This window comes from Myotis yumanensis, unplaced genomic scaffold, assembly GCF_028538775.1.
Source record: "Myotis yumanensis isolate MYYU_CA2020_CCGP unplaced genomic scaffold, mMyoYum1.0.hap1 SCAF_9, whole genome shotgun sequence".
Taxonomy (NCBI): Eukaryota; Metazoa; Chordata; class Mammalia; order Chiroptera; family Vespertilionidae; genus Myotis; species Myotis yumanensis.
The window spans coordinates 17,581,420-17,609,227 of NW_027223760.1; the positions used below are offsets into that span (position 1 = coordinate 17,581,420).

General features: G+C 39.3%; 1 protein-coding gene across 9 annotated transcripts in view; it reads right to left on the reverse strand.

Annotated features, from left to right (window-relative positions):
* CADPS2 (calcium dependent secretion activator 2) overlaps positions 1-27,808 on the reverse strand; it is a 497,767-nt gene that overhangs the window by 145,552 nt on the left and 324,407 nt on the right. For all 9 annotated transcript variants that reach the window (XM_070423807.1, XM_070423806.1, XM_070423804.1 and 6 more), the window contains exons 9-11: positions 18,352-18,418; positions 2,427-2,535; positions 901-1,101 (exon numbers count right to left, since the gene is read on the reverse strand). In XM_070423807.1, coding sequence (XP_070279908.1) covers positions 901-1,101; positions 2,427-2,535; positions 18,352-18,418 — 377 coding nt within the window. The remainder of the gene's footprint in view (positions 1-900; positions 1,102-2,426; positions 2,536-18,351; positions 18,419-27,808) is intronic.

Consider the following 27,808-nt stretch of genomic DNA (forward strand, 5'->3'; position numbering starts at 1 on the left):
TATTTCAGGAGAAACTAGAGAAGTTTTACAAAGGAGCAGAACAAATTAGAACATTTGGCCTAATGACTATAAAAGCCATGCTTGAAAATGTTTCTATCATTACATAATTTGTTATTAATCACTTATAAATTCAAGTGAAAAATATATTTGTTTTGATTTATTATTTTTTAGAGAAAGAGAAGTAGCAATTTGTTGTTCCACTTATGTTGCATTCATTGGTTGATTCTTATATGAGCCCTGACGGGGGATCAAACCTGAAACCTTGGCATATCAGGATGACGCTCCAATCAACTGAGCAACCCTGCCAGGGCCAAAAAATATAGTTCTTAATGATTTAAATTAGCATTCAAAAATTGACATAAATATTAAGATATTTAGAAAAAGAAAGTTGGCTTGATGACTTTTATTTTATTTTTTTTCAATCTATAACAGAAAATAGCCCTGTTATCCTCTGAGTTATGAAGAACAAATCTAGAAAGTAATAGTTCATCATTTTGGTTTTCGGAAATCCTATCAATGCCAATTTCATTTTACAATACTTTCTTATTTCTTATAAGACACAGTTAAAATTTCTATAGGACACAGCAGTACTTAAAACTACAAAATTACCAAAGTTAAAATAAAATTTCTTTTGAGAAATTTGAGAAAATGTTATTATATGCTGTTGTAATTCCCAAAGATACTCCAATGCTTGGAAAATTCATTATTGGAAACCATTTACTCTGGATCTGTGTGAAAAATTAGTTAACTAATTCTATGACTATTAATATGAACTATTTTTATTCAATTAGGAATCAGTTCATGGTGTAAACTATAACACTAAACAAATTTGCCTCGGATAATTTTGTATCTCATTAAGGTTATTAATTGATAATCAAATTATTTTTTAATAAAACTTACAAAGCTGAGCATCTGCTTGAAGAGTTCCTCCTTTAGGATTCAGCTTCTGGGTTTGAATTGCAGGGATGGGTTTATAAGATTGACCTGTGGCCCTATACATGGCTTGGACCCATAATATTCTATCCTGTTCATCATCACTGGCAAATATAACAGTGTCTCCTTCTTTAACAGCATTGAAGAACATGCGACCACCCTGAAGGCCTGTGGAGGGAGAAAGGCATCGCTGAAAAGTCACACAATTGACAGATTTTAATGCTACTCACTAAATGGTCTCATGGAAAGGAATCGATTTGATATTAGCTGCTCAATGCTTTAGTTGAGGATCAAACCCATGATCCAAGAATTGTAGGAGAGACAATAAGAGAGAGGATTAAATCTCCATATTGGTTTGCAAATTAAAAATAACTTAGGGAAATCAACAGTCCATGACACAGTAGCATTGTGCAAGACATACAAGCCCACCCCATAGAAATGCATACTATAGTCTGGTAGTTCATGTCAGAGAAGTGCTTATCTGTAGGCATGCTTTTCATTCTCTGTACAGAACTATGTGATGAGTTTAGCTGGAAAAAAAAATACAGATAAGGCAAAAATATGATACTTTTATTATATGGTATTTTATCTTTTGCAAAATTCTTTCACACTGAAGATATTTTTCATTTTTTAGATGAATGCAAAATGAGTGCATGTGATCACAGCTTTCTATTGTTAATCTCTATATATTAATTTCTCAATCTCTATATTTATTTATATTTTTCTTAATACCACTTTATTAAGTTCACCAATCTCCACGTGTTGTTTCGTTCACTCACTCCCTCACCAGTTTTAGTAACCAAGAGTCTAGTACTGGATCTGGTGTGAATATGGAGGGAGGGAAGAGAAGCACAAGAATGTGTTGCCGGGGATAAAATTGGTAGAACATATATAATAATTCATTTGCCATTTCTTTCCCTCTTTTTGTCTCTTATACATTTTGCTTTCCAGTAAGGAAGTTTAAGTAAACATTGATGCTATTTCTCATCTAATTTTTCTGTTCACAGTAACTTTCACATACTTCATACTCGTCCCAAGACAGAGATTTTCAACTGGTGTGCTGCAGGAATGTTTAAAACATGCAATACCTGACTACTGAGTCAAGGGCACACTGCCCGTAACATAAAAATATGACAACAGCCAACACAACAGCAGCCATCCCGTGGGAAGCACATCTACTTTTTTTGGGTCAGAATGGCAAAAAAAAAAATAATTGTTTTTTAGTGTGCCACAGAATTTTAGTAAGTAGTTTACGTGTACCGTGAGATGAAAACGATTGAAAATCTCTGTACAAAGATAGCAGAGATGATGAGTCTGGCTACAATGAAGTCGCCCTCAAAAAGATACAGTTTGATTTTCATCAAGTCTGTTCAGGAATAGCAGTGAAGTATGCGCCCCGGTCACTGAGTGGAGGTTGTAGAACAGAGACAGGATGTGTATGAGAACTTGATGAAAATGTGAATGGAGGGGAAAGTGATTCAACTCAGAATTACCTGGGTGGGGATCTGTATAATCCACAGTGTATCCTTCAAGCTGCATTAATTCTTGCGGCTCAGACTTTTTTTCTCTGTAGCTGCACATGGCAAAGGTGTACTGGCTGACCTGCACGAGAAAGAAGTTTGCTGACTGGTTGCATGAAATTTGTCTTTTAGATGTTTCTGACTCTTTGCCCAAATAAAACATAACATTATTTTCCTATAAAGTATTAAATGTTAGCGCGTTTCAAAACGGAGCTCCCAGAGGAAGGCGCCTTTCATCTGTCAGCTTGCAGTTGTACCTTCCACACCATGGCCCCGGCATTTCCAAATCAGTGAGCCACTTGTCAGCATTCTGAGATGCTAATAGAAGCATCATAAAGAAATATTCATGTTAAAAACAAGTGTGGGAATCCCTGGGTTAAACAAAGATACGCAGGCTTCTTTCACCACAGGTTTTATGTCCTTCAATAAGATAACATACACCATGACTCTCTAGGAGTGAGTTATATTAGAAGCATTCGCAAACTTCTACGATAATGGGACTTCACTTTCAAGTGTACTTCCTTCCAAACTTTTAAGTGAAAAAGATCTCAATAAAAGTTGGGAATTTACAGACCCACCTACAAAACCCACAGGAAGGTCTAGCGTGGAGTAAGTGTTAGGGAGCAGTGACTTGGCAGGGCCGAGACCTGCTCTCTCTCTGCATTATGCTGTCCGGTCAACTGGCTTCCTGCTATGCTGCCTTGCCGAGGTAGACCATGCTGTGGACAGCTCTGCACACCTCCCCAACTGCTCCAGCTGGAGTCACAGGCCCTATATGGACCAACCACTGCAGCCAAAGGTGGGGGGGGGGGGGGGACGACAAAATACCAGTGTCAGCCCTGTTTGGGTCAAGAGCTCACATGCTACATAGGCAGGCCCTTAGAAGTCCCCAACCTTGCCTCCCCGCCCCCTCCCCCCCCCAAATAGGGGAGGTGCTGCTTCCCAGCAGGAGAAAAGAATGTTAGTGGATCAGTAAAATCTGAATTGCAAAATACCCTACCACACAGGATTCCACACAAAAAAATTGGTTAATTGTGAATCATATCTTTCCATTTTGAAACATGACATGAAACTAAGGAAACTTAAGACCATCTCTCAACAGACAAACATTACTTCAAGAGGACGCCAAAGACCTAATTATAACAGAAGCAGCGGTGACATGGACTACAGCAGAATTTAGAAATTGTCCTTATTAAAGGGTTCCATGAGAAAGTGAAAAGGCAATGCCACAGACTACGAGCAGACCCTGAGGTTACCCAGAGAAGAGAGCATTCTGCAGCATCCACTCCTGCCGGCATTTCCAGCCTCTGGGCGGGCCTGTCTGGAGAGTCCTGACTGATACCTGACTATTCACTATGTATTCCCTTCGGTCCAGCCAATCTTCTAAAACCACATCCCAAGGAGACAAACGGACACGTATTCAACGATGCTTGGGCACTGTGTTCACTGCAGCCTTGCATAGAAGAAACGCCAACAGTGGTTCAAATACCTTATGGCACACAGTATAATGCTCCACAGCCATTAAAGAGATATGACAGATTTTACTTTTCTGGACATGAAACTATTTCTAAGATATCTTATAAGATAAAGAGCAGGTTAAAAACAAAAATACAGAGTGTGATTTCATGGTAAACACTATACATACACATAAATAGAAAGGATATATACTAAAATATTAATAATGGTTATTATTGAATGGAGACATTATAGGCTATTATAAATTATTAAAGGCCTGGTGCATGAATTCATGCACAGGTGGGGTCCCTCGGCCTGGCTGGTGATTGGGGCTGATTGGGGAGTAGGGAGCCAGCCAGCCAGCCAGCCAGGGGGAGGGACCGAGGGAGGTTGGCCAGCCAGCCACGGGAGGTTGGCTGTGGGGGTGCACTGACCACCAGGGGGTAGTTCCTGTGTTGAATGTCTGCCCCCTGGTGGTCAGTGTGTGTTGCAGCGACCAGTCGACCGGTCGTTCGGTCACTTCGGCTTTTATATACTTAGATTTTTTCAGTGTTTTGCGTTTTTTCCCCAAAGAATATGAATTACTTTTTAATTTATAAAAAGTAAAGCTATTTCCATTTGGAAAACAAACAAACAAACAAATCCTTGTTTGGAAAGAGTGAGGCCAATAACTTGAGACACTTGTGGTTCCTGCTACTCTGAAGGTTTTCTTTTCTTTTTTCACCTCACAGACTGTCGATGAACTTACTTTTTCACCTGTCTATGCCTAAGGCTTGCAGATGAAACCCAGTGGTTCACACAGTGGTTTGTTATTAAAGAAGACTTCAGTTTTCTTGTGAAAAAAAGTCTGATTGTGGGGTTTTTTTGGGGGATGGTGTTGAGCAGTAAACAATAACATTGCATTCTATTATTTATTCTAAAAAGAAGATCATTCTCTTACTTAAGAACAGTAACTTAGTCCGAAGTCCCACTATTCTTCCATAAAGAGATTTAGTGCAGTGTTATCTTTAAAACAGGATCAGATATTTCGAACATAAACAGAAGTATAATAATATTCTAACATGTATATATCCCTCACCCATTTTTTTGAATCATAACTTTTTGTTTACTTATAACCTTTAAGGTTTTTTTAAAAATGTCTTATTGATTTTTTTTAGAAAGAGAAGAAGGGAGAGAGAGAGAGAGAGAGAGAGAGAGAAACATTGATATGAGAGAGAAACAGCGATTGCCTCCTGTACGCACCCTGACTAGGGACTGAACCCGAAACCTGCATATCCGTCCTGATGGGGAATCAAGCCGTGACCTCCTGGTTTATAGGTCAACACTCAACTACTGAGCCATGGCCAGTTGTACTGGTTAAAGGAGTTCCAATTTCACTGTTATTTTTCTTCAAGATGAGGTAGTTTGAGTGATTTGGTTTGTTCAAAGAGAGAAACAAGAGAAAAAAATATCTGGGTGTTTAGCATAAGATGAGCTAATGACAGAGCTATTTTTTAGAGAAAGGGCTGTCTGTCTTTCCTATGCTATTCTTTATGTCTGATACCTCTATTCTCTGGTTTATTTATTGGCTTAAACAACAGAAACTTTTGGTCTTGCAGTTCTGAAGGCTGGAAGTTTAAAATCAAAGTTTCTGCAGGGTTGGTTCCTTCTTTTAACTAGGGAGAATCTGTTTCGTGTCTCTTTCCTGGCATCCAGTGGTTTGCTGACAATTTGGGGCATTCCTCGGCTTGTAGAAGCATCATCTCCACCTCTGAATCCATCTCCCTGCATACATGTCTGTACCCCAACTCCCTCTGTTTATGAGAGACCAGCCAGGCTGGACTAGGGGCCAGGGCTTCTCACCTTAATCAGACCTACAACAACACTATTTTCAAATAAGGTTACATTCTGAGGTACTGGGAGGTGGGACTTCAACATAAGAGGCTTTTACTTTTTAGTCTAGTTTTGTCGATTTTAAAAATATATATTTTGGAGAAACCAAGATGGCGGCATAGGTAAACACTGGAAATTGCTGCCTCCCACAACAAATTAAAAAATACAACTAAAAGACAAAACGGACATCATCCAGAACCACAGGAAGGCTGGCTGAGTGGAAATTCTACAACTAGAAGGAAAGAGAAAAGCACACTGAGACTCAGAGGAAGTGTGGAATTAAAGTGCAGAGGTACGGAGGCGCACGCAACAGGGCTGGCAACTGAGGACGCGGCTGTCTTTTTCAATTGGGAGGGAGTCACAAGCCCCCGACTGCTCTGAACTCCAATTCTGGGTGAGTCTCTGGGGACCTAGACTCATACGGGGGAGAAACTGGACTGTCTGGCAGCAGGCAGAACTCGGTATTAGAGGGTGGCTTTCTCTCAAAGGTGCTTGCAGCGATTACCGGGACTCGGGGCCCCTTAGGGCAGGGCTGAGGATCAGCCATAGCTGCTTGCTCCGCCCTGTTGATTCACCGAGACCCCGCCCCACCCAAGCTGCTGCAGAGGCTTTCGCATATGAATGTCCTGGCCTTTTGCAACCTGAAAATTACCTAACAAACTGCAGCTGGACCAGACAGACTCAGAACTTCTAAGAGAAGGCCCAAGGCCCCAAAGCTTGCATTGCTTCACAGCTGGGCCTCATTTGGGCACCTCCAAACCCCAAACAAGGAAGGGGAATCTGCAGATCTCTTCTTAGCTCCTGCTGGGTAGCCTCAGGCAAAGGGTAAATTAGCACCTCCTTAGATCCAAGAGCCAGTGTACCCAGTGGTCAGAGTGGGACCATCCAATTACAAATCCTCAGATCCATAAGGGACACACTCAGGGAGCAGACTCAGTGAGCACCAAAGCCCCAGTGAAGCAAGTCTTGCCTTATAAGGGTGTCTTCAGCACAGAAATTCTCCCACCGTAGACACAGCTGATTCTTACAGCCAATTGGCCTGGAGGTCAATTCCTCCCAGTGATACCTACAACAATCAAGGCTTAACTACAACAAGACTGTGCACAAAGCACACCAAGAGTGTCCACCTCAGGTAACTGGGGAGGCTGAGCCACTGGGCCCTATAGGACACCATGCACACAAAGCCACTCTACCAACACAGGGAAGCATAAAAAATGCAGAGACAAAGAAACAGGTCACAAATGACAGAAATGGAGGAAAGCAAACGACTGGATATAGAGTTCAAAACCACACTTTTAAGATTTTTCAAGAATTTTCTAGAAACTGCTGATAAATTTAGTGAGACCCTCAAGAAATCTAGTGAGACCCTTGAGGTTATGATAAAGGACCAACTAGAAATTAAGCATACACTGACTGAAATAAAGGATATTATGCAGAGTTCCAACAACAGAGTAGAGGATCACAAGAATCAAGTCAAAGATTTGAAATACAAAGGAGCAAAAAACACCCAACTGGAAAAGCAAAATGAAAAAAGAATCCAAAAACACGAAGATAGTGTAAGGAGCCTCTGGGACAGCTTCAAGCATACCAACATCTGAATTATAGGGGTGCCAGAAGAAGAGAAAGAGCAAGATATTGAAAACCTATTTGATGAAATAATGACAGAAAACTTCCCCTACCTGGTGAAAGAAATAGACTTACAAGTCCAGGAAGCACAGAGAACCCCAAACAAAAGGAACCCAAAGAGGACCACACCAAGACACATCATAATTAAAATGCCAAGCGCAAAAGACAAAGAGAGAATCTTAAAAGCAGCAAGAGAAAGACAGTCAGTTACCTACAAAAGGGTACCCATACGACTGTCAGCTGATTTCTCAACAGAAACTATGCAGGCCAGAAGGGAGTGGCAAGAAATATTCAAAGTGATGAATAACAAGAACCTCCAACCAAGATTACTTTACCCAGCAAAGCTATCATGTAGAATTGAAGGTCAGATAAAAAGCTTCACAGATAAGGAAAAACTAAAGGAGGTCATCACCACCAAACCAGTATTATATGAAATGCTGAAAGGTATCCTTTAAGAAGAGGAGGAAGAAGAAAAAGGTAAACATACAAATTATGAACAACAAATACACATCTATCAACAAGTGAATCTAAAAATCAAGTGAATAAATAATCTGATGAACAGAATAAACTGGTGAATATAGTAGAATCAGGGGCATAGATAGGGAGTGGACTGACTATTCTTGGGGGGAAAGGGGTGTGGGGGATGCGGGAAGAGACTGGACAAAAATCGTGCACCTATGGATGAGGACAGTGGGGGGGGGACGTGAGGGCAGAGGGTGGGGTGGGAACCGGGTGGAGGGGAGCTATGGGGGGAAAAAAGAGGAACAACTGTAATAATCTGAACAATAAAGAATTAATTTTTAAAAAAAGAGATTAAAACTAATACACACACACACACACACACACATATATATATATATATATATATATATATATTTATTCAATAAAGTCCATTTCCCAGTTAGAAATTGATTTCTGATGAATAGGTTTAAAAATTTTTTTATTACATTCCCTTTCTTTTCTCTTTAACCTTAATTGCTTAGTGGCATCTTCCTCATGCTTTTCCTTCAATTTTTTGTTTCTATAGCCTGTTGTCTCTTTTATTCCTTTATTTCATCCTTTCTTTTCTCTTGCTCTCTGACTTTGACTGCAAACAATATATGGCTATACTATATTTTTAATATTTTTTGGTCATTTAAAAAATGGTTAGTATAAGTGTTGGCAGTGGAAATGGGCCCTTTCACATTTCTGGGCACCCATCCATGGGACAATGATGTTTAGTGGTAAGATTTACTGGGGTTGAAATTAATGGCTGCACCCAGGTGAATTTTGTGGCTTTTTTTTTTTTTTATAACTGCCAGAGAAGCATGATAGTGTGATGAAGATGGTTCTGAAGATAATACTTATTTCCTAAGAATAAAATTCCAGCCCAGCTGGTGTGGCTCAGTGGTTGAGCGTCGACATATGAAACAGGAGATCATAGTTCAATTCTGATCAGGGTACATGCCTGGGTTGCGGGATCTCTCATCACTGATGTTTCTATCTCTCTCTCCCTCTCCCTTCCTCTCTGAAATTAATAAAAATATGTTTAAAAAAAAGAATAAAATTCTGTTGGGGAAGAGTCATGGGAATAAGAATTCATGGAGAAAAAGCAAATAATATTCAGTTTGCAATGGCTATAGGTGAATATAAAATCACAACAATGTTTATATTCCATTGGGCATTTTTATGATTGATTTAATATTTTTATTTTTGAACTTGCATCCATTGCAACTATTTAAATTTATGATGAAAATTTTACGAACACCTATAATTGTACACAATTATTTTCAGGGACATATTAACAAAACAGTTTAAATACTGAAGTGATTGCTCTTTCCTATCTGGTGTTTTAGGAAGACACATCTGGTCCTTTCTATTTATCCTTTAGAAATATGGAATTACGCCTTCATTGCTTACTAGCCAGAATGGTAAATAACAGACTTTAGTTTCATGTGCATTTACAATTTTCATATCTTCCTCTGTGTTTTTATGGGTATTTCCCTCTCTTTCTTATTCATTCATTCAACAAATATTTACTGAACATCTACAGTGATATTTTCTAGGCCTTGAGGCTGTAACAGTATCACCAGCATCAGAATCAGAAACAATAACAACAACGAAAACAATAGGAAGGAAAAAGATTAATCTCACGAAGTGAGAATGGAGAAGACGGAATTACAAATAAAAGGGTATCTAAAAACAATTTTGGGTGGTGAGTTGTTTTGAAGTAAAATAAAGCACAGTAAGAGAATCCCATTGAAGGGGGTCTATTTCAATAGAAAAGAGCTCTCTGAAGACAATCATATTAAGGTATTTCAATTGGAAGTGAAGGGGGATATAACAGATTTAACAAAAGAGTCTGCCCTTTCAAACGAAAGTACCACTTTCATCTCCCCTCCCCCCAGTTACTTATCTGCATTCTTTCAACTTATCTTTGACAAGACCTATATACTTCATTTTGATGTTCTGTGACACAGAGACAACAGTAATGTACGTTACCAGGTTTGAGAGGATTAGAGATAATGGACATAGAGCACCTAGCACAATGCTTGCCTACTATGCAGTAGTCTCCCAATAAATCAAACCCAGTTGTCAGGGCACCATCCTTTTCTCACTAGTCTCTGTGTCTTCCAAGAGTGTTTTCCTTTGGGGTTAGAGATGCAGTTTGTTGCTGTAACACAGTGAAGGCACCTGACTGATTTGGGGAGTGAACTGATGGGCCGGCCATATGCTTTTTTATTGTTGATGACCTGGGGACTGGTTTCTTTCATGGCTTGGCCTTCTGTCTCCCAGCCTCACTTGGTTCACTCCTTTCTCTTTCTCCCCACTCATTGTTTGTCCCTTCACATGAAAAACACAGGGACTTTGTTGTTGAAGATACTTATTGAATGAATACATAAGTGAAAAAGAAACAGAGGGAGAAAGAAGTAGGCAGCCGCTGTTTTCTGTGTTATCCCCGCTATTTCTAATGGACATGATCTTGGATATATATTTCAATGGATATATTTAAAAGTATTGTTCTCTCAAAAAATAATTGATCTCTAACACCTTTTACATAAATCATGTTCATATACTGTCATGCATTAAAGAATCTACACTTGGCAGGTGTCATCCACCAAAAATGCTAAAAATTTGCTTGGTATTTAAGATCTAGCCTTAAAAATTCCCTGTCAAAAGGCTACTTGTCTTTTTACATGCAGTGTAAAATGCTTACATCAATGCTGCCTTTTCTTTATATAACTTAAGCACAAGGTCCAGTTGCTGTGTTATGCTTCAGGTTTGAGTATGGTGCTCTGAACAAGCTTTAAATAATACAATTGTTTCTTAATATGATGGATAAAATTGTTAAGTCCAATTTCAAGATCTTTAGAGGTACTATATAAGAAACCCCCAAACAAAATACCTGTAGCTTTAGAGGAATCACCTACTTCCTGAAGCCATGTTGATTTAAATGATACAGTATTAAATACTCATTTTATTTCATTCTTCTTTTAATATTCTGTTAATTTTAACATCTCAAACGTCACCAGACAGACCCCAAATCTGTCACAGATACCTGGGCCTCGAGTTTAATGAAGAGTGCAGCTGGAAGAGGAACAAAACACCAACGACTAGCAAAGCTGTCACTGGCAATTAAGAAATCCGACCCTGGAGACAACTGAACATGTGCAGTTTGGCTTTCAAATACGTTGGTTCCAGAAGCAACTACCTATTTCCAGAAAATGATGCTGCCTTTTGTGCTTCTTTGAATTCCTCTAGTGTCTCCAATGACTTTCACTTGTGCCCTTCACTTTTGCAAGGTCACGCTAAGTCACATTCCTGAGGCAAAGCCCACACCCAGCCTGCAGGGCCAGTTCAAGCAAACCTTCGGAATAGTGCTAATACCTCCCAGCTACCCCTTGGCAGGCAGTATCCAGATGAAGGGTAATGTGGAGAAGTTACACTCTGAAAGAAATGTCAACATCAGTTGGCACTAACAGTTAAATGAAGCTGCTGAGAGACAAACAACAGGGACCAGGGGGTCACCCGGCCCACGGAGCTCCTAGCTGGAGGCAGTCTGCGGCCCTCTCTCTGCCCCATCACCACATGCCAGGGAGTGAAAGAGTAACAGGTGGTCTGACCTATTCTGATCTAGTATTTGTTTTCTCCTCTAAGCTTACTAGTATATAACTGAACAAAGCTCATATAATATACTACATTGCAATGAAAAAATCCTTTCAACAAAAGACAGAGCAATGATATACGCTCAATGGCCTGAACCCAATCCGCTCTTAACAACTCCAAAAATAATGGATTTGTTGAGAACTGGGGGGTTTAAACAGACTTAAATCCTAGGGCAGCAGAGTGAAATCAGGTTCTGGCATCACGACTTATGACAGGTCACCGTAACTGAAGGTGCTCAGGTCCCATGAGGTGTCCGCACCTGGTCTGGGCAACCTCCCATTTTGTTTTCAATTGCCAACCTGTTCAACACCTGCCCATGTCCACATGGTTAAGGGCTAACTATTGAGTTTTTAGAGACCACAGCATTCAGGTTAGTAGGCTGTATTCCTGCTGCAGGGATCATGTTAACAGCTGGCAGCTTAGCAACTGCCACCATCTAATTTCAGTAAAGATTAAGGCTTAAAAATCCTTAGCTGGAAACGCTCCTGGCAGAGGCCAAAGGTGCTGGTAGAATTTTTTTTTTTTTAAATCTCAGAGCTTAATTTAATCAAAGAAAATGAATATATTTTTAAGAGCATGATGGACTTAGGGGACTATATATTTATTGTCTTGACTGAATGGCATAAAAAGATTTAGCAATCAGTGTATATAAATTAGAAAGAGAAAAGGCAGTCTTGTAAAAACAATGGTCAGAGCTATTCACACATATTCATTTATTTAACAAATACTTAGTTTCTACTCATAGTACCTTATAAGAAAGACAATGTCCTTAGTTTCATGGAGCATATATTCTAGAAAAGGTAAAGAGATAATAAAAAATAAATATGTAAATAAAAAATAATTTTGATTAGAGATAAGTGCTCTGAGAAATATAATGTGATAGGAGTTGAGGGGTGATCTAGATTGGGAGGACAGAAGATGCCCATTTGAAGTGGCACGTGACTTGATCCCTAAAATGGGAAGGCAGAATGAGCCGCTGTGAGGAAAAATGAAAGCCAGGTAGCCAAGCCTCAACTGGGTTCAATAACAACAACAACAACAAAAACACAACAGGGGATTTAATTCAAAGGCATATTTGTATAGAAATCACATTTAAAAAACACACCCATATTATACATTTATCTGAGGTATCTTTTGATGAGTTGGAGGTGCTAAACTCCAATTATTGGCATTTACCTGGGCGCAGAATATTACAAGTTAAAGGTGCTGCTCAGTGACAGGGAGGGATCCGTCAAAGAGGAAACCAGGGGCAGGAATATGCAGGACCTTCTCTAGATGATGGTCAGGGGTATTCTAGGCGTAAGGGGAAGTCATGGAAGGATGTAAGCAGCAAGCTGGCAAAATATGAGTTACGTTCAAGTAGATTATTCTGGCAATGAAAAGATTGTAAGGAGAACGGCGGAAAGTGAAAGCAGAGAGAACCTGGAGTCCGTGTGAAGGATGTAGGGGTCCCGTTGTATGGGAGAGCATATTTGCCAATGATACATCAGATTAAGGGTTAATTTCCAAAATATATAAATAACTCATACAACTTAACAAAAGGAAGACAAACAGTCCAATTTAAAAATGGGTAGACATTTCCCCAAAGAGGATAAACAATCCCCCGCCCCAGCTCCGCCCCAGGACTGATCTAATAAAGCCTAATTTTCATATTAAAGCAATCAGTATATTAGAAACTCTCTTTTGCCTGTTGTCACTTAACCAATCTCCAATAAATACATGCAGCAATTGGGCTCCTTGGTATTTACCCAAAGGAGTTGAAAACTTATATCCACACACAAAATCTGCACATGGATGTTTAAAGTAACTTTATTCATAATTGCTAAAACTTGGGAACAACCAAGATGTCCTTCAGTAGTTGAATAGATAAATAAACTGTGATTCATCCAGACAATGAAATACTATTCAATGCTTTTAAAAAAGTGAGCTTTTAAGCCATGGAAAAAACCTTAGATGCATATTACTAAGGGAAAGAACTCAACCTGAAAAGCCTACGTACTGCAGGACTCCAACAATATGACATTCTAGAAAAGGCACACTATGGAGACAATAAAAAAGACCAGTGGTTGCCCGGGGAAGAAGAAGAATGCACACGTGGAGCCCAGAAGACTTGTAGGGCAGTGGAAACACTCTGCATGGTATTACAATGATGGATACATGTCATTTCACATTTACCCAAATACACATAATGCACAATACCAAGAGTAAACCGTAATGTAAACTACAGACTTAGGACGATCATGCATGGTTCATTGTCAGCTCATCCTTGGTAATGAATGCATCAAGTGATGTTGATAATAGGAGAAATTATGCATGTGTGGGGGCAGGAGTTAGATGGGAAATCTCTGTACCTTTCTCTCAATTTTTAACTTAAAGGTGCTCTTAAAAATTAAGTCTTATATAAAAAAGGAAAAAAATTAAAAAAAAGAGTTACTTGTAAAACTCTATGCTTATTAAGAGTCAGCTGGGTGTGTTTATGCCAGTAACATAAGGTATTGAAATTATGGAGTTAAGTTTCTAAATAAATGTATGAATTATGACTATGAAAAAGAAGCTGCTGTTTCTATGAAAAATCAGTTAAATGCTTTAGAAAGACTTGATAAAGACAACTCACCAACACAAACTTGTCAAATTAGATGTGAGCAAGACATCTATAGATGGGAATAAAATCAAAATGTCCAGAAAGGTCAGCACTCAAACTGCTTGGTAAATGCATTTTAGTTCTTGTGTCAATATAAAGAAATTAAACCTGTAAACCAAAGAACATGACTTACAGGTGGGTTTTGGAAGACAGCTCACCAAGAACTTCAAACAGGGCCCTTACTCAAAGCAAATGCTTGGGCTTCATATCAAAAGATTGTCAATGTGTGTGCACATGTGTATATACCTTTGATTAAATTAGTTGAAGGGTCAATGCGGGGGGGAAGGGAACATATATAATACTTTCAACAATAAAGATTAAAAAAAATAAAAAATTACATAAACTTACAACTAAATAAATCATATTAAAAACAATGGTAATACATACTAAAAAAATACTTGTTCTAATCAAATAAGAAAAGGTTACATTTTAGCCATTAAAAACAAAAGATAGACTGGCTGTCTGCAATGTAGATAAAACTACTTTTGACTACATTTTTTTACTTTTCATGAAATTTCTATGCCACATGGCACATAATTTATTCAGTAATTGATAGGTGGACATATTGCTAGAAGATAGCAAATGACAATTTTCCTTCCTTGGCATTTCATCATATCATTCTGAGTTAGATCATTTAAGCTTGCTTACTGTGTGAGTAGGAATCAATGAGATTTTACAGACCATTTTCTGTTAAGAATTCAAAAAAATGATTTTTTTAATGTATTCCCATTGGAAATAAAGTACCTTAGGTTTATCATAGAATAAAATGACTACTACTTAGAAAGTTATTCTTTAATGTAAATTTAACTTAATGAATATATATGAGCAAATGTGATCCATGATTCAAAAAAAAACAAAACATAAATCCACAAAACCAAGTGTCAGCCAAACTATATATTCTAGTAATTGTCTATACTCAGAATCCTATCTCAAATAATCTACCAGTCAAGTGATTTAAAGACATAACGATGTAAGTGACATATGGCACATCTGTATAAAATGAGTGCTTTTATGTATAATGTTTATCTTTAAAACATCAGAACGATACATTGGTACTCAAGATATCATGTGATAATTCAGAAGACCTTCTAAATCTTTTCAGGGGATCTGTGAGGTCAAAACTATCTACACTAATAAAAGACAAACAGACAGCTGATTCTCACAGCCTGTCAGCCTGGTGGTCAAATCCCTCTAGTATTAACTACAACAATCAGGGCTTAACTACAACAAGACTGCGCACAAAGACTACTAGGGGGTGTACCAAGAAAGCGTAAAAAATGCGGAGACAAAGAAACAGGACAAAACTAACAAGGGAGGATATTGAGTTCAGAACCACACTTTTGAGGTCTCTCAAGAGGCTTCTAGAGTCTGTCGATAAACCTGATGAGATGTACAGGAAATCTAATGAGACTCTCGATGGTGTGATAAAGGACCATCTAGAAAGTAAGCATACACTGACTGAAATAAAGAATATTATACAGATTCCCAACAGCAGACCAGAGGAGGGCAAGAATCAAGTCAAAGATTTAAAATACAAAGAAGCAAAAAACACCCAACCAGAAAAGCAAAATGAAAAAAGAACCCAAAAATACGAAGATAGTGTAAGGAGCCTCTGGGACAGCTTCAAACGTACCAACATCAGAATTATAGGGGTACCAGAAGATGAGAGAGAGCAAGATATTGAAAACCTATTTGAAGAAATAATGACAGAAAACTTCCCCCACCTGGTGAAAGAAATAGACTTACAAGTCCAGGAAGCGCAGAGAACCCCAAACAAAAGGAATCCAAAGAGGACCACACCAAGACACATCATCATTGAAATGCCAAGAGCAAAAGACAAAGAGAGAATCTTAAAAGCAGCAAGAGAAAGAAACTCAGTTACCTACAAGGGAATACCCATACGACTGTCAGCTGATTTCCCAACAGAAACTTTGCAGGCCAGAAGGGAGTGGCAAGAAATATTCAAAGTGATGAATAGCAAGAACCTACAACCAAGATTACTTTATCCAGCAAAGCTATCATTCAGAATTGAAGGTCAGATAAAGAGCTTCACAGATAAGGAAAAGCTAAAGGAGTTCATCACAACTAAACCAGTATTATATGAAATGCTGAAAGGTATCCTTTAAGAAGAGGAAGAAGAAAAAGGTAAAGATACAAATAGTGAACAACAAACATGCATCTATCAACAAGTGAATCTAAGAATCAAGTGAATAAATAATCTGATGTACAGAATGAACTGGTGATTATAATGAATCAGGGACATAGAAAGGGAATGGACAGACTATTCTTGGGGGGAAAGGGGAATGGGAGATGCGGGAAGAGACTGGACAAAAAGCGTGCACCTATGGATGAGGACAGTAGGTGGGGAGTAAGGGCGGAGGGTGGGGCGGGAACTGGGAGGAGGGGAGTTATGGGGGGGGGAGAAAGAGGAACAAATGTAATCTGAACAATAAATATTTAAAAAAATAAATAAATAAAAGACAAACATGCAAATTGACCGTACTGTTGCTATGCCTTAAGCCACGCCCACCAGCCAATCAGAGCGACTATATGCAAATTAACCCAACCAAGATGGCAGCCGGCAGCCACCAGGAGCAAGCAGGAGGCTTGGTTGCCCCAATGATGGAGGAAGCCGAGCTTCCCGCTTGCCGTGCCGGGCTCTGAGCTCCACTCAAAGCAACAAAGTTTCAATTATAGAAAGTAAATAAACCCTAGATACCTGCTTTCAGCCGGCTGTGGCCACAGAGCTGGAGCGAGCAGGAGGTTTCCCTCCCGACGACCGCCCTGGCTGGCTCTGAGCTCCTCTCAAGGCTACAAAGTTTCAATTATAGAAGGTAAATAAATCCCAGAATAAAAAGAAAAAGAAAAAAGGAGAGGCTGGGAGCTTCCGTCGCCAGGGGGCTTGGCCAGCCTGAAAACGACCCTCAGCCCCTCACCCAGACTGGCCAGGCACCCCAGTGGGGACCCCCACCCTAAAGGGGGTGTGGCCAGCCTGAAACAGCCATAAGCCCCTCACCCAGGCTGGACAGGCACCCCAGCAGTACCCCCACTCTGAAGGGGGTGTGACCAGCTGCATACAGCCATCAGCCCCTCATCCAGGCTGGCCAAACCTCCATGGGCTGAGGGTCCCCACTGGGGGGGGGGGGGGGGCCTTGACCAGCCTGCAAACAGCCATCAGCCCCTCACCCAGGCTGGCCAGGCACCCCAGCGGGACCCCCACCCTGATCCGGACACCCTTCAGGGCAAACCAGCTGGCCCCCATCCGTGCACCAGGCCTCTATCCTACCTAATAAAAGGATAATATGCAAACTGACCCTAATAGCAGAACAACTGGGAATGACTGGTCACTATGACACACACTGACCACCAGGGGGCAGACGCTCAATGCAGGAGCTGCCCCCTGGTGGTCAGTGTGCTCCCACGGGGGGAGCTCTGCTCAGCCACAAGCCAGGCTGACAGCTGCCAGTACAGCGGTGGTGGGAGCCTCTCCTGCCTCCTCAGCAGTGCTAAGGATGTCCAACTGCAGCTTAGGCCTGCTCCCGCTGGCAAGTGGACATCCCCCAAGGGCTGCCGGGTGCCAGAGGGATGTCTGACTGCCAGCTTGGGATCGATCCCCCAGGGAGCGGGCCTAAGCCAGCAGGTGGACATCCTCCGAGTGGTCCCAGACTGCAAGAGGGCATAGGCCGGGCTGAGGGACCACCCCCCCCCCCCCCCCCCGAGTGCATAAATTTTTGTGCACCGGGTCTCTAATTATTAAAATATTCAGGCATCATCTGCCTTTTTCACAGCTATTCTCTTATGAGTGTACAGTGAGTTTTCCAGAGGCTAAATCTGACCCAATATTCAACAGATCGAATGTAGGAACTAATATGAAAATCCAGCTGCTTTCTATTAAAGCAGTCACTAAGCAGATGTACAAAAGTATGAAGGCCACTCATTTCACTAAATAGTTTGGTTTGGAAAATAGCTATTGTATATAAAAATGTAAATTGTGTTAGCTAGTAATGAACTTACTACTTTTATTTTTAAATAAATACTTAAACTTTATTTCAATTTTAATTTTTAATACAGTGAATATTGGTAGATATAACACACAAAAAGAAAAGTTTGAGAACTACTCTCTTAGAGCAATTAAGTAACAAGAAGAAATTTACTAACCTGAACAAGAACAAAGTAACGTTTTTTCCATCTTTTCCAAACCTTCTGTCCAAGGGCATACAGATACCTGGTAAGAAAAACAAACAAGCAAAGTGTACTTTACATGCGTAATCATATTCCTCCCACCGGTTTTTATCCTGGAGACCAGCCTGCTTAAGGCAAAGTCTAGTTAATTTGGAATCTGAGACATACGCAGCTTCGGTATTACAAAATGATTGAGCTTATTCTAGGTTCCTGAAAGGCAACTGATTTATGTAGTTTATCAATTTGTTAGTTCACACCACAAATTGAACAAAGTTGGAGTTAGAAAGGATAATCAGGGAACCAGTAGGAACTTTATTCATATAGTTCTAGAGGCCTGGTGCACGAAATTCATGCACTTGAGGGGAGGTCCTTCAGCCCAGCCTGCGACCTCTCGCAGTCTGGGAGCCTCGTGATTGATCGCCCCACAGAGGGAGGCCTTGTCCACCACCATCAGCCGGGTAGCCTGGGCCTCCCTTTATGGGGCAATTGCAGAGCCCCCCCACCAGTGGTCTGGGCCTCCCTCTGCGGGGCAATTGTGGGGGGATGGCGGGGCCCCTCCGACCAATTGCATCGCACCCACCTTGGCGGCGGCAGTCAGTGCTGGGTCGCCACAGTGCCTGCGACCTAGGAGGGACCAAGAGGTCAGCAGTTCAGCCTGCTCGCCAGTCCCTGCCCACCCGAGCCTGCTGCGCACGCAGCCTGGCGTTTGGTCGTCCGTTTGGTTGTTCTGGACGTTACGGACCATGACTCTTTATATATTAGGATACTTCTTAGGAGAGACAAAGGCTAGGGATTACGAATAGAGTACTCAATGTTTCAGCTGTCAGTGTGGCCTGTAAGGACCCAGATATAGAGTAAAAGCCCAGGGCGAAGAGAAGGGTCATTGACCAGCAGAGTGACCCAGAAATGTGCCTGCACCAATCTCAGCATCCATGTCTCAACTAGCAAATAAAAGGATGGGAGTTGCTGATTTCTAAGGTCTGGATCAGCCTTATAATTTGGGGGTTTACCTGATTTACAGGATCATCTTGCTGAAAATTTCCCTAATTACAAAATTCTGATAACAATGAAGGTGACACGGTGTAATTTAACATAGTTTCAATCAAGGCTTTTGTTTAACTCTGCAATGCTATTAGTAATGTGAATTAAAATGATTAAAGTAGTCAATCATTTGAAAATAGAACTTATGTTCTTACTGAATATACAGATGTAAGCTTAAGTATCAAGGGAAAAGAAGAAATTAAAAATTAATCAAGGGAGAGCATGTCATGGAGAGCTATTTTAAAATTATACCACAAAACCCCCCACACACCTCCTATAAAACTAGAAAACATTGTTAGAAGTTTAAAATGTGACAAATAGAAGCTTAATTTTTAAATTAAAGTAGGCTTTTTCAATATTTTATCACAATCTCTTTTTCTGGAGTGAAGGTTTAACATTGTAGATGCTGTTCAGATGAACTCAATTTACATACAGAAAAGCACTACAGCTAATAGTTTATTTAAGGGCTTAGAGTCTCTAGACTTTCACAATTTGTAGAACTAAGATGGTGGCTTCAACTTTTAGTTTCTGTCTTATGAAAAGAATTCTCTCGTGCAAAACAAAGCAAACGTACTGCTGTCCCCTTCTTGAAAAGTAATAGGGGCTGTTGGCTAAGGTGTGTTGAAATGGACAGGCACTCGTATTCACTGTTAGCGCAGTGCAACATGAAATCCCCTTTCTGCTGGCTAGCGTGGCAGTACGTAGGCTTAGCCCCAGCCTTTCATCCTGGAATTTATTAGGGAAATAATTAGTGGGCTACCTGGATACACAGAACAGTGTTGTTTACATGATTGAAAACATCACAACTTAAGTACCCGACAGTAGGTGAGTCGCTTAATAAATGTCATAGGCATAGAAATACCATGCTGCCATTGAGATTATGTTTTTGATAAGATTAGCAACATAAAGAATATCTCACTGTAGAATGTTATATGAAGAGAGATTCAAAACTACAAAGTGTAGGTAATGATTTGGAATTCGTAAAACGTATTTGAAAATATAAGTAATAGTTATCTTTGAGTGGTGGGATTTCAGATGATTCAAGTTTCCTTCTTTAGTCTCTGCATTTTATAAATTTTCAGAATCAAACACACAAAAAAGGATGAAGTTATTAAAAGTCAAAATAAAAACTAGGCTCCTGCACTGGGAAGCATCCCCCACGCTGCCCAAATCAATTAGCTATTTTCTTCCAGACGCATCAGCTAGCCGAAGCCGAAGTGCTTGGTAAACTTGTACTTGGCTCTCACAATACCCTTAATACTGTATCATCTGCGCTTGTGCATGTAATGGGAACTCAGTTACTGACAGAGACACCTACCGCTACTGTTCTCACCTGCTCACTCTGTCCTCCTGAGGTCCCTGGAAGCCCGGGGCCCCACCTTTGCTCTACCCTCTGATTTCTTTTCTGTGAGTCTGGTGAAAGGTGTTGAGCTGCTCTCTTTCTGTCTTTCCTATGTAATTCCCCTCTCCTGAAATGCACATATCCAACCTCTTGTTACAGGGTTAACAGCAATGACCTTGGGAGCTACATACTGTGGACACAACAGATGCCCTCTATCAAAGGGCAGTAGCAAGATGTGCACCAAATAGCTGCCTAGGAGCCACAGAGGGCATTTGGAATGACCTTTGCCTGTGACCACAGCCTGTTTCTCAGCTCCTTCAAAGCGCCTCACTTAGCATGTTGCCGGGCAACTGGGTCATACATAAGTGAAAGTGAATATTGATACACAGGCCATCAACACCACAAGCAAGTCAAGGGCAAGTCTTGCTGACAAGTGAAGGTACTGTATAAGGAATAATACCGTCAGCTGCAACATCATTCAAAATGATGGCTCAACAAATCTGGAATGAAAAATGGATGGTTTTTCTGAAGACACAAAGCAGAGGGGTGGGTGGATGCATAAATGTGCACACTAGAAGATGTTCCACGGTAGAATAAAAGACAATTCAAGACTGGAAGCATTTGAATGTTGGGCTTTGAGGTATTTTGGGCTGTGGAACTATAAAAAAGAATTCAACTGAACATAAACAGAAGTCATAATTGACCTAATATATCTAGAAAGTAACTGGTCAAAAGAATTTTAGTCTCCGCATAAGAAAAAAATTACATTCAATGAAGATTAACTGCATAAAGGAAATGTTAGTTTCTGTCCTTTAGTTTTCATATTAGCCAGACAAAAATTTAATGTACAGCAAATGGAATGAATAAAATACATCAGGAAAGATAACTACTGAATAAAAACACATCAAACAAACAAATTTGAGTTTTTTAACTATATGGATGAATTCTGGAATTAGGTACCATGTACCACTGTTTAGCTGTGTGTTTCCCCCCACCCCACTGGTATCAAAGCAGATTCTTGGCATAAGAGACACATTTATAATTGAGAGAAGAATAAAGAAAAGAGATGTTCATTAATACTGTTTAAGAGCAAAATCTCAAAACCATCAAAGAATCAAACAGTATGAAATGATAAGACTGTCATGAAAAGTGATGCCAAAAAAGAATATGAAAAAAAAGAATTATATGGAAGAATTATTATGTTAAGTTAAAAAAGCAGTTGCATGAGCTTATAGTATATGTATGGAAAAATACCTCAAAAGATGTAGCAAAATAAACTTGAAAAATGTTCAATAACATAAAATGTAAAATATAACACAAAATAATTTGGCTGGTGAGATTAAATATAACTTTCATATTCCTTATGCCTTTTTTACATTTCCACATTTCTACACTGAGCATGTCTTCCAATTTTTTAAAACTAATATTTATTGGTATAGTTTACATGAAGTAACTCACCCTTTTTAGGTTTATAATTTGATGAGTCATGTGATCAATCACCACTACAATGAACTTTTAGAACATTTCCATCTCTCGAAGGTTGCCTCATGCCCTTTACGATCAATCTCCTACTCAGATTTCTTAAATTTCAGGCTTCTGTTTTTCAGTATCTCATCTAAGCAGAATCACACAGTTTGTAGCCTTTTGTGTCTGCCTTCTTTCACTTAGTATAAAGCTTCTGAGATTCATCCATGTTGTGTTCTATATCAGGAGTCCCCATTTATTGCTGAATATTATATTTCGCTGTATGAATTTACTTCAATGAATTCATCCATTCACCTACTGGCTATCATAAATAAAGTTGCTATAAACAATCATGTACAGGTCTTTGTGTGGGCACATGTTTTTCATTTCTCCCAAGTAAATATTGAGGAGTAGGACTGTTGAGTTAAATTGAAAATTGTATGTTTAACTTTATAAGAAACTGCCAAATTGTTTTCCAAAGTGGCTGTAAAATTTTGCAGTCCTAGTAGCAATGTATGAGAATATATCCTATTTTATAATCAGAAAAATTACGATTATTAAGGATTTGGAGAATGTAGTCATTATGGCTCCATAAAGAGTATTTGTGGTATGACTAAGTTGAATACCTATAGACCAAAGATGAGGATTTTTGTCCCTTTATTTTGAGCTCCGTGGAGGACTCATAAGCTTTAATGGTTAAATGGGTTTTCCTGTGTTCAAGGCTATTCTCAAGTTCTGGAATCTGGAGCAGTTTAATTCTTTGTAGGTGAGTGGTCTCATCAGCTTTGGGAAGGCTGAAATGTAGAGAGGAAGGGAAAAGGAGCCAGAATCACTTAAAATGTGTTTGCAATCCAATAATCCATTCATTAGAAAGTATCTATAAAGAAATCAAAATGCTTTTTCCCCTATCCTACCTTTATGACTAGCATTGCTCTTGAATCACAGTTCTTTTACTTTGTTTGTTTGCTTTTTTAAAATGTTCAATGTTAGGTTACAAATTATCTCCTTTATAGATAAAAATCCAATAAGATTTTTTATTTCAGAAAAAAATACACTAAAGTTACATTTAACAGACTGTGTTCTACTAGGCAATAGATTCTGTTCATTACACTTACATAGTGATGTTCTAGTATTCTTAATTACTGAAAAATGAGTTGCTCTATACAGAGACTGTATATCTATCTATAACAAATTTTTAAAGAATTTGTATACAATGTTGACTTGATTTCAAATAGTCATAAAATATAATGTGATCTTTCTTTAATGATTTAGAAATGACTATAACATCTCAGGGTCATTATTATGAACATCAATTATCAGTACATACTTCCATAAAAGGAGACGTGCAATCTAACTATTTGACATACAATGACAATAGCATTAATTAAACAGATCCTTGGGAACTATTTATTTGCATTTATTTCTGTTTCATAAAAATAGTTTAGATTTTTAAAAAAATTTATCAGGGTGACATTGGTTAATAAAATTATATAGGTTTCAGGTATACATTTTCATCTGTACATTGTATTGTGTGTACACCACCCCAAGTCAAGTCTCCTTCCATGACCATTTATTCCACCTTTAAATAGTTTCGAATTTTAAAAAGTTTATTATAAATTATTCTTGTCATCTGAATTCCAGACAAACTATTTTTACTGCTTTATGAAATCTGATTTCACCCAATAAAGACAAAGAACAAGGAGTGCATTTGTCATCCTAGAGAGAGAGTCCCACTCTAGTGTGTCACAGATCTGTTGGTGGATCTGTTCTGCAGCTGTTTTTTTTCTAAATATATATATATATATATATTTGTTATTCCTCATCCGATGATATTTTTCCATTGATTTTTAGGGAGAGTAGAAGAGAGAGGGAAAGACAAAGAGAAACATCGATGTGAGAGAAACACATTGATTGGTTGCCTCCTGCATGAGCCCTGACTAGGGCCTGGGCCGGGGAGGAGCCTGCAACCACGGTACATGCCCTTGACTGGAATGGACCTGGGACCATTTGATCTGCAGGCTGATGCTCTATCCACTGAGCCAAACTGGAATGATTAACTTAAATAAAAACAACGAAGTTTGCCCTGGTCAGTGTTTCTCCACAGTTAGAGCCTTAGCCCAAATACCAAAGGGTCTCAGGTTCGATTCCTGGTCAAGGGCATGTACCTTGGTTGCAGGTTTGATCCTGGGCCCCAGAAGTAAGTGTGAGAAGCAACTGGTCTATGTCTCTCTCACATCGGTGTTTCTCCCTTACACCTCTCTCCTGCCTCCCCTTCCGCTCTCTCTAAAAATCAAAGGAAAAAATATCCTTGGGTGAGGATTAGCAGCACCAAAAAAAAGTTTTTTTAAAGGGTATATAAATCAGAGTTGTCAAATACCAATCAATCTGGACGACACACTTAACTGGGTTTTATGTGACAATTTATAATGTTATCCAATAAAATAAATATTATCACATGGCATGAGAGCAACATTATCTAATGGGCATTGTGAATCTTTTTCATCTTATTTTAAAGAGGAAAACAAGTTTTTTATTTTTTATTTTTATGGTGGGTATTTCAACATTATTCATTTTCATCATCCTAAAAAATTTGGTTCTAAAAACAGCATTTTTTTTCTCATCTTGTCAAATTATTTCAGTAAAGTACAAAATGGATGATAAATTAAGGAACAATCTTAGTTTTACTATATTTTCAACAAATCTATTTGAGTATGGACCTAAGGGAACAAAAAAAAATCCTTAATCAAAGTTAAATTGGATCCAAGAATTATTATTTGACTGGAGTAAAAGAGATATTCTGTTGTACATAACACATTCCAAAAGCACATATTTCCAACGCTAATTTGTACTAAGTATAACACTTCCATTGAAATATTTCCAATGTATCACAACATTCATGTAACTATAGTATTTTAAATTATTTAAAAATAATTGTTCTGATACTATTTAAAAGTGTTTGCTTTCATCAGCACATCCAACTTAAGTAAGGTATTAAGAAGTTGTTCCCTTTGAACAAAAAAAAAAATGCCTCCTTAACTTTAAAATCTTCTCTTCTCACATAGGATTAGGTAACAAAGAAATTAGCAGCACTGACACAAAGCTCGGATTTAGCGCAGAAGAGCAAAGCCGTAAAGCATTTGGTTTTATAAATCAGTGCAAACACAGCAATAATCTTAAAGTATTAATCCCCCTCCTAGGGTTGTTTCTAATGGAGAGCACTATTTGCTCTATTTGAAACATAGGAATCAATGCTAGAAACCAGGCACAAAGCCAGCTGAATGTGTATTAATGTTTCATCCGCCTGTGACGGTCTCTTTAGCATTTCTAACTATTCTTAGGTCATGCTCTATCCTCAAGTATCAAAGAGATGAGAACCTGAATTTTAAGATATTCTATTACATATTTAAAATACAATGTGAATGAACAGATCAGGTACGATGCTGTTAGGAAAAAAGTCAAGAGAAGAGAGAAGAGAAAGAGAAAACAGAAGAATTGTGTTATGGCCAAACTTCAAGCCAATGTAGTTACTATCGACAAGGCAAACAGGGAATATTTTTTTCACTTTCTAAATCAAGAGTTATATATGGTCATAGAGTATCTCAACACTTACACTAATAAGTGTACAATCTCTGTGGGATCAGCATGATTCTTAAAAAAGTTATGTTAACTTAATAAGCCAACTGGAACATTTACCATAATTACTTCAAAAAGTTTTCATTTGTGGAAAAACAAAGGCAGAGTCCTTATGAAATGCATCAGAATGTTCTGACGACAGGAATGAAAACTTTTCTTTAGGTATAAGTTGATCCTTACCATTATGCATTATTCTAATAAAATGATCTCAACAATAGACTTACTGAGTACAATAAAGTTAGGTAAAAATAAACTTCAGTGAAACAAAAATCAGAAAAAGTTACTTTGCTTGTTTTTGTTAAATTTCAGTAGATATTTAGATTGCAATGCTTATAAAATTATTTTGAGTGCTTTTTTTACACAGAACTTCTTTCCATATGTTTTTTTAAAAAATAGATCCACATTTAACATGCTGTGATTTGTCTTACTTTAAGAACTCAGAAATTAGTTTTACTAACAGATTAAGCCATTTTTCTATAAATACTATATAATCACAAAAGTTAATGAAATTTCATTTTCTGATTAGTTTTAAAAATTAAGATTTAACTCTTCTTTATAACGCAATATATTGGAACTAAAATATATCCCACATTATTTCAGGAAGGAAACAGCTCACATTCTCTATTTATGCCATATTTGAAATTAAAAAGGACAACATGAACTACTGTCATTTATTCAAACACATTAGTAGCACTTTTAAAACATTTCTAACTTGAAGATTGTTCAAAGAATACTTCCACAGAGACCACGCCTTCTTGAAGAGCTGGACTGCTTGCGACTAGGACCCTAGCTTAGCCTCACCACCACCCAATCTGGTCTCAGACACAAGACTGGACCCTACAACCACTCGGGACAAAGACCTGCAGACCCACGGACACCAAGACTCCAGACATCCCGGCCACCTCCCTGCCAGCCCGCTGTGGCAGCATAGGACCTGCCAGACCTGTTCTGCACAGCAGACTTCCTGCCTACATAGGGTGGCTGTGCGACTTTGACTCTGGGTGCAGCGTGCACACGGAAGTCTGTTCCCCGCAGCGCAGGAGTGGGCCTCCTGCTGACTCAGAGCAGCTGTGCAACCCGGCACCCCACGCAGACCGGGACACTGATTCTCTGTGCGAGAGGCAGCACTGCACGCACATATGGGAACTCCATTTCTCATCGTGCACGCACAGGATCCGATTCTCAGTGCACACACACTGAGCGCCTGTGATTGTAATTCTTGGCACACCTGCACACAGGGCCCCTGATTCATGGCGCAAGGCGTCACCAAGCTACAGAGACTCTGAAACTCGATTCTCGGTGAATGCCCACGGGGTCTTTGACTCCTGGCATACTCTAGGAGACTGATTTTCGGCGTACACCTGTGGGGACTTGTTTTCAGCATGGTGCAGGCGGGGCCCCTGATCTAGGTGCGCATCAGGCTGCACGGAGCACTGGTGACTCTGATTCTCCGGGTGTGTGGCTCCCACCGATCCACGGCAGCCACACACCAAGCGACACTCGGGTGGCACAATACTCCCACTGCACATAGCTCAGGCTCCCGCAACTCAGCATTTGTACCTTCTGGTGATAGTTAGAATGGGGAGACAACGAAACAATCCCCAGAGGAAAGAAAAAGGAATCGCCAAGAAAGGAAATAAGTGAAACAGGCATGCAATATGACAGAAAAATAATTCAGAGTAAAGGTCATACAGTTCATAAATCGGATGGATGAGAAAATCAACAACCTATGCAAAAATCAGGAAGAAATCAAAAGTGATATAGCTACAATAAAAAACGCTATGGAAGGTTTCAACAGTAGACTAGAAGAAGTGGAGGACAGAATTAGTGAATTAGAAGATACAAGAGAAAACAAGCCCAATCTGAACACCAATTGGAGAAAAACATTAAAAAGCAGTAAGAGAGGCTAAGGGAGCTTTGGGACAACATGAAATGAAGTAACATAATAGGGGT